At 34.5% G+C, this 8114-nt stretch overlaps 1 protein-coding gene across 3 annotated transcripts; it reads right to left on the minus strand.

The window, feature by feature from the left end:
• LOC8279671 (2-alkenal reductase (NADP(+)-dependent)) lies at nt 1–2227 on the minus strand. 3 transcript variants are annotated; one of them, XM_002529767.3, is made up of 5 exons: nt 1893–2222; nt 1597–1774; nt 1303–1469; nt 1118–1200; nt 1–640 (listed from the first exon to the last, which is right to left on the minus strand). In XM_002529767.3, exons 1-5 carry the CDS (start codon nt 2190–2192, stop codon nt 262–264), a joined length of 1107 nt encoding a protein of 368 aa, XP_002529813.2. In that variant the 5' UTR covers nt 2193–2222; the 3' UTR covers nt 1–261. The 3 variants fall into 3 exon arrangements, with proteins under 3 accessions (XP_002529813.2, XP_048226005.1, XP_048226003.1); XM_048370048.1 differs by having other exon boundaries at nt 354–626; nt 1893–2223; XM_048370046.1 differs by having other exon boundaries at nt 597–717; nt 1893–2227.
• Between the last annotated feature and the right edge of the window lie 5887 nt (nt 2228–8114).

The raw sequence follows: 8114 nt of genomic DNA on the forward strand, positions 1-8114 counted from the left end.
TTTGCCCTCAAATCTTATACCATATTCTTATAATTTGTCATCAACAAAAGTATTATATAAACAACATTATGAGATAATTGGGTTACAGTAATTCTATAAATCACATTTAAAAAGAAATTATTGCTGAAATTATTAATGGAGAATGAAGTTGTCAGGAATGGAATCCTGACGTCTTATGCTGTGAGTAAAGTTTTGAGACATCCTGACGTCTTAAGACAGAAGCGTGTTTTATTCAGAAAGATTTAAGAATGGCAAGCAAAATCACTCATGAGCAACTGCAACTACTTGTTTCCCAACATTTCGGCCGCTGAAAAGGCCCACAAGAGCAGCAGGGGCGCTCTCAATGCCTTCAGCTATGTCTTCCACATAAGTAATCTTCCCTTCTCTAATGTAAGGCAAAACAAAATCCAGGAACTTTGAGTACTGTCCAAAGTAATCAAAAGATATGAACCCTTGTATCCTAATTCTTTTATGAACAACGACTATCAGATTGTGCACTCCGTCAGGATGCTCCAGATTGTACTGGGAAATCATTCCACAGGCAGCAATTCGACCGTGGGTTCTCATGTTTAGCAGCACTGCGTCCAGCATTTTTCCTCCGACATTCTCAAAATATATGTCAATGCCTTCAGGAAAATACCTGAGGATCAATTGTCATTTGCCAAATTGAATTTGAGTAATTGACTAGTGCACGAGATTCTCTGCTTTTGCGAGTGACTGGAAAAAATATGTTATGAATAGTTTGGATTGAGAAATTTTAAATAAAGAGTTTTATAAAATTTATGAATTTAATTTAATTTTTTTTTTATAAGTAAAAATAGTCTAAATCCATTAATTTTTAAGAGATTTTTCATTTTTTAAATTTCATCATTTTTTAGAGTTTCACAGAAGAAAATTCCAAAATCTACTATCTAAATAAAATAATAGATTGTTATAATATTTCTTTTTATTTTAATATTATTTTATCTTAAAATTATCTTGTTTTTATGATTAAACCAAACAAAGGGATTTTTAAAATTTATAGATTTTAATCTATGGATTTTAATTAAATTCATGAATTTTAGGATCCCTCAATCCAAACGAGGCCTTAAATGACTTTGAAAAATTGGACACGGACCTTTTTAGAGCTGCATTCCAGTCATGCTCTTCTCTGTAATTGAAAGCTTCATCAAACCCGAATTTGTTCTTCAACAAATCAACCTTATACAAGTGAAATAATACAAAATATTAGATGACCATTTTCAGGATAAAATCATCCAACCAATCAACACATATGTGATTAGTCAGTCTAATAGCACCAACCTTTTCTTTACTTCCAGCACTTCCCACGACATAGCAACCCATCAATTTTGCAAATTGCCCAACAAGCTGACCAACTGCACCAGAAGCAGCTGAAACGTACACTCGTTCTCCTTTCTTGGGAGTACATATCTCGTTCAAACCAAAGTAAGCAGTAATTCCAGGCATACCTGTAAAGCAAAAAAAAAATAGAATAGAATCGATCACCATTTCCTTCGTGTGCAATTCTATGTTTCTATATCAGTATTTGAAGAAATTCTGACTAGATTGCCATCTACGAATTAAGGAAGAAGTTACCAAGAAGTCCAGTGTAGTAGGAAAGGGGTATATCAGTATGGTGGATTTTAAAGAGGCCCTCAGGTGCTGTTATAAGAGTGTACTCTTCCCACCTGGTTGATCCCCATACTAAGTCACCTTTCTTGAACCCAGGATGCCCTGAATCCACCACTTTTGCTACTCCCAGTCCAAATACAGGCTGTTGCAAGGTTAAGAGAGAAAAAGAAAAATATTAGTAATTGAAACAGCTAACATGGTTCTTGGAAAAGAAAGAAAAAGAAAAAGAAAAAACAAGCAAAACAAGAAGAATAGATTACAGAGCCAGGATGGAGTGGGGAGAACTCCGGATCATCAGAAGGAGTATTTCTCATTCGACCACGCATGTAAGGATCACAAGACAGGTAAAGATTCTTGACCAGAACACTTGTACTGCCTTCTTCTACTTGAAGCTTGACGGAAGAAGTAGTCATGTACATGTCTGATTCTTTAGGAAAGCCACTAACATATTCCTTGAATATCACCTGCTTGTTGCTCACTACTTCAGCTTCACTTGCCATTTCTCTATAATCTATGGCCTTTCTTCTGCTGTTACGATGTACAGATTCTTTTGAGGTCATCTTCTTATATAGTGATATTCTTTTATTGCTGGAAAATTGCTTAACTAGCTTTTATATAATTCTTTTTCATATTAATGAAGGCATGTTTGGGTAAGATGTTATTTGGTAAACGATAGCTGATTTGATAAAATCATTTTTAACTGCTGTTCATATATTTAATTATTAATGCAACTATTAATTAGTTTTTTTTTTAATTAAACTGTCATCATTTATTATTACTTTTAGAAAAATTATATACTACATATAATATTTTAAAATATTTCAAAATTAATTTGGTCATTCTATTTAAATCAATTGATTTGTTCACAAAAGCTCTAATTTTAGACTTAAAAGAAAATATAGCTATTATAAATCTCAAAGATTGTCAGTAATAATTAAAAAAAATAATACCAAATGCATTGACGTACTTAACTAGATTTGAACAGCTATCAGATCTCCAAAGATTTCCAACTAAGTAAAAAAATATATTTCTTTGAACATGAAAATGTATTTCATTAATCAATTTTTTTGGATGTACTAACAAAAGAATTTAAAGAAAAAGGAAAAATGTGATATTTTCTGTAAAATATAATTTTCAAACAAACAGAGTCTTAAAACGTGAAATTCGTGTGTGGGGTGCCAATAATTGCGGATAAAAGGGAACGATGTGGAGGTGGTGGGGAATTGGACGTTAGTGATTGAATTTCTCTCGGTTGCTGTTGCAGTGTTTAAAACATTTCTATTAAATTTAAAGAAAAAAGAAGCAGCCGTTCATTGGATCGAGACGGATACCGAGTACCTACTGGCTATGGTGGGGGACCGGTGGTTCTGTTCATATAGCCATGCCCATAATTGGATGTTAAATAATATTTTCTGTTTTTATTTTTTTATAAATTTGTTTTCAGAATTTTTATTTTAAAAGTAATTTTAAAGATTATAAAATAAAATAAAAGTTAGGGAAAAGGTCCAGACAGGCCCCTAAACAATAGTGCTGGCTCAAGTTAGCCCTTATTATTTTCTTTGTTTCCATTATATGGCCTTCTTCTAACAAAATTTATACATTGATAACCTTATGTAACAGAGACGTTAAGCGGACATCTATTTTTGCATATATAGATTAGTGGGACACACCATTTTCAGCTATATGCTGCTGACATGGACTAATGGAACCCATTCTGTAGAAGAAGAAAAAAAGAGACATGAGGCGGTAATTTAGCACCAATTACTTGGGAATTTTATAGAAATGTAAGGTGGTTTTGAGGTAATAACTCCCCATTATGCCATTTAACTACCATTGACAGGCATTGATAGAAAACTCAAGTGAAGGAGGGACATTACAATAGTACACGTGAAAAGGGTGAATAGAGTTTTTAGAGGTTGAAAAGGTAAAGACAAAAAGGATGAAAAAAGAAGTGGTCCATTATCTCACATGCAACTTTGGTTTTGAAAAGAGGTAAGCAATTTTGTTGCTTTGTGATAAAATAGTCGATTTACAGAATAGATATTGTTAATTTAGTATTTCATTATAGGGGTAGATGGATTTTTACACCTAGACTAGAATATGTGGAGGGGGCGAGTGAAACAATAGAGAATTTTGATGGAGACTTTTTGTCGTACCCTCATATCAAAAAGTTCTATAATATTGATTTGGGTTTCTCAAATGTCATTAAGATTTATATCCTAAAACATGGAAAAACATTAGAAGATGGGTTTTTTTAATTGAAAATGATGATGGGATTACGAAAATGACAAAATATATAAGAAAATGTAGTGAGGTGTCATATTTGCATCTACATGCACATCATGAGGTTGATGTAACCCATATACTTGATGACTTAGCATTGGACCTACCTAGTTCTGCTAATGAAAATGTTGACTGTGTCATAGCGCCACAATTACACAATGTAGCTATGTAGAACCAACTGGAAATGCTGAAAGTGGAAAATCTAAAACAAATGGCTCTTTTAGTGGATGGTTTAGGGATTTGTTTGTAGACAATAATCTACATTTGTCTAAGATCTTCAGGGACAATGTTGGTGGGGGAGGGGGTGTTGATGTTTATGGTGGGGTACATAATTCTAGTGAATTTGGAAATGGTGAAAGGAGTGCCAATGAGAGAGGGGGTGTTGATATTGAGAGAGGGGGTGTTGATATTGATGATGGGGTACATAATTCTGGTGAGGGAGGAAATAGTGAAAGGAGGATAGATATCAGAGGGAGTGTTAATGGTGATGGTGATGGTGATGGTGGGGTAAACTGTCACGATCCGATCTGTGGGCTCGTGATCGACATTAAAAAATGGGTAGGCGTAAGGCTACCGAATCCCGTAGTAAGCCTGACAATCATTAACTTAATTAGATCTCATATGATATTACTGATATCATAATATATCTTAACTTTAAATTCTACATATTTAATTAGGTCTGGCCGAAGAATTAGACAATGCCGGAAACTATAATAATTTACAACTGATAAGTCTATTATTTCTACTGTGGAGAATCCAAGATTTTACAAGTTAACATACCAAACCAAATTCATCACCCGATGATGAAGGAGTCCGGTTGCTAGATAAGAGCCGCGGGAAGACTAACAATCACAGATCTGAAGAACAGTAAAATTCAGACTGTCAGTCTCGAGAGTGAGTTAAAATCATATATCCAAGAAAAAGCTGTTACAAACACTTCAATAACATATTTATTTAATTTGAAATAAATACTAAGTCATGCAAAAATAAACGTGTCATGACATGCTTAAATAAAATAATTTTTACACACTATGGGACGGAATACCTTAGCAGAACCCTAATCCCAACACTAAACATCTCAACTCCCTCTCAATCTAACAGAACTGGCACCCAGAGAGCGAGGCTCGACCAGGGTCCTTAAATCCAGTTCAGACACTTAATTATCATTAACACTCTTAGCCTTTCGGCTCTCTTACTCCAATAAGACTGGCGCCCAGAGAGCGAAGTTCGACCAGAGTTCTTAACTCCAGTCTGGTCACTTAGGTTTCCAAATAAGCCTGCGCCCAGAGAGCAATGCTCGACCAGGGACCTTTACTCCGGCAAACACACTCCACTAAGCCCAGAGAGCGATGCTCGACCAGGGCAAGTCCTAAACTTTCCTTTTTAAATTTACCATTTTACCATTTTTCTATCAATCTCAGATTTATATCGGTGCACTCATCAAAATAGTATGTTTTACTACCATCCCATCCCGAGTTATCAGACAATAATAAATTTAGTAATGAAGAACATGATATATACGAATAGAAATCAAAGAGTATGATATATATGAATAGTAATTAAATGAAAAATTTAAATTTGCAATCAATTAATCATAATAGCTATTTAAAATTTGTGCATGACACGTGCATAACAAATATATGACTTTAACTTATAGCTTTGACGACCTCTTAGCTCTGCTCCGATGCCTTAGTTGGAGCGAGCCAAACTGAAAACAATTTATCACGGAAAACAATTTATCAATAATGCTGAAACAGTTGACAATTAACCATAAGTCTAGATTCCTAGGACTAGCTGTCTAAAAATCTCGATTCCGGTAAATTCTACCGAAAATTCGGCAGAACCTCCCTTACAACACGGGCATTTACCTCTTGTAAAACGAGTCCAAGACCTACTAGAAAATACTTCAAATATTCAACAATTTATTTTTAACGGGAGTTGGGTCCTCAAGACTTCACTATTTTCCCGACTCTGCCACACATCATAAATTACGACCTAAGGCAGTCCGACAAACAATTATTTTGACTCATAATATTTCTAATGCTCAATATAATTCAATAAGCATATAATTTACCAAAGAATTCTAAAGTCAATGGACCACAGAAAAATTACCGAGACGCTTGATCGCCTAGTCGACTCGCCTCCAGCCGCCAGAGTCCGATCGATGATCCGAAAGCACCATCGGACTCGAAACGACACGCTGATGACGATCCCCGCTTCCGATCATCCAGAGAGGTTTACGGACGATCTAAACCGTCGATTTTCAAATGGGGTCTGATCGCAATGAAACCAGTGCCATTGCGATGCTTGAGCTGAGGAGAGTCCGGATATGCCCTCCGATCGGCCAAAGCTCGCCGAAGCTCACCGAAAAAGCCAGAAAACGTCGGCTGCCACCCACTTTCTCTCTCCACCGCAACTACCAACTCCGGCCACCACTTGCGATACCGCCACCACCAAACTGAAACCCAGGCCAAGAGGAGTCGACCGCCACAAGATCAGCGGCTGCCGACGTTAGAAACACACGCACGACGGTAAGGAAGTTTCGCCTGCCTTCCTTGTTCCCACGCCACGCCGGCTCGCTAGCTCTCATCGCCCACGGCTGGCCACGACGATCACAGCTTTCTCCTTCCTCCTCTCTCTCTCTTCACGTTGGGCTTTAATCCATGAATGAAATACAATTAATCAAATTTGAATCTCGGTAGGACTCCTAATTGGATTAGAATTCCTAGTGGAAATAGAATTCCTTTTGTCGCTTGAACTCTTTATGTCATCAGGACTCCTTGGATTAGGATCTTTAGTGGAATTAGGATTCTTTGTTGAAGTAGGATTCCTTGTGCTACATGGGTTCTCATCATCAGGACTCCTTGCTGGATTAGGATCTTTAATGGAATTAGGATTTTTTATGGAAGTAGGATTCCTTTTGCTACATGGGTTCTCATTAGTAAGTTGTTTACTTGTAACAGTAATAAGAGTGATTGGGTCCATTAGTCCATATCAGCAGCATATAACTGGAAATGGTGTGGGTCCATTAGTCTATGTATGCAAAAATAGACGTCCGCTTAATGTTTATGTTACAGAAGGGCATCAATGTACAAATTTATTAGAAGAAAGGTATAATGGGAATAAAAAAATTAATAAGGGGTTACTTAAACCTTTTCCCTAAAAATTAAACTTAAAAAAAGAGTACTTTTTCTTTATCCTCATTACATAACAAGCAGAAAGGATTAAATAAAATTAAAACTTTTATGGTATTACAACACTTGTACACAAAACATGAGCATAGAAAGTTTATTCAAATAGTTACCATGTTTATAATTTTATTTCTTTAAAATTTTCTTTTCATTGGAAAGTTAAACTTTAACAATATATTGACTAAATAGAATATAATTAAATTAATTTAGAAAATTTATATTTAAGATTAGTGTATGTCTCTATTTTTATATTAATAATAAATAATTGATACATATATATATATTAATATTATATAATAAAATATATATTAATTATCTAATATTTTAATATAAAACAGTCTAATATATGTGTCTCGCATACTATTTAACTCATTTATTATATACCAAAATAATTATGCAAGACCATAGATGATTTGATCCTATTATTGGTAATCATTTTAATTTTTTTGAGATGAAATTATTAGAAAATAATCTTCTTCATATCTCAACAGGAGTTGAATTGATCAACAAAAGATATAATGTAAGATGCAATTACAAGAAAGCTATTTCTTTTTCTTTCATAAATCTTTTCATTTTAATGTGAATTAATTGAACAAGAATTAATAATTGATATTAATTATTTTTTATGCAAAAGTATGGGTCCCAGAAAATAAAAAGGAATGAAATCAAGTGAATGATGAGCCTTGAATGTTTGGTAATTTGGCTTTTCTTGAAAATCTCAACAAATGGCACTGTCTAAAAAGATAAAATTTCAACTTAGAGCCCTACTTTGATGTGACTATGCCCTACTTTGATGTGACTATGATTTCTCAATTAAAGAGTATGGTCCCCAAATAATTGTGTCATGTAATTTTTTAATGCCACATAATGGCTACTCATAACTTTTCTTTTGTTTTTTTAAGAAAAAATATCTCAAGATCAATCGAGAGAGAGAGAGAGAGAGAGAGAGAGGGACCTGGACTTTTTGTCATTTTCTGTTATTTGCAAGCTATTCATAAATAACATGTT

This window comes from Ricinus communis, chromosome 1 (genome assembly GCF_019578655.1).
Source record: "Ricinus communis isolate WT05 ecotype wild-type chromosome 1, ASM1957865v1, whole genome shotgun sequence".
Taxonomy (NCBI): Eukaryota; Viridiplantae; Streptophyta; class Magnoliopsida; order Malpighiales; family Euphorbiaceae; genus Ricinus; species Ricinus communis.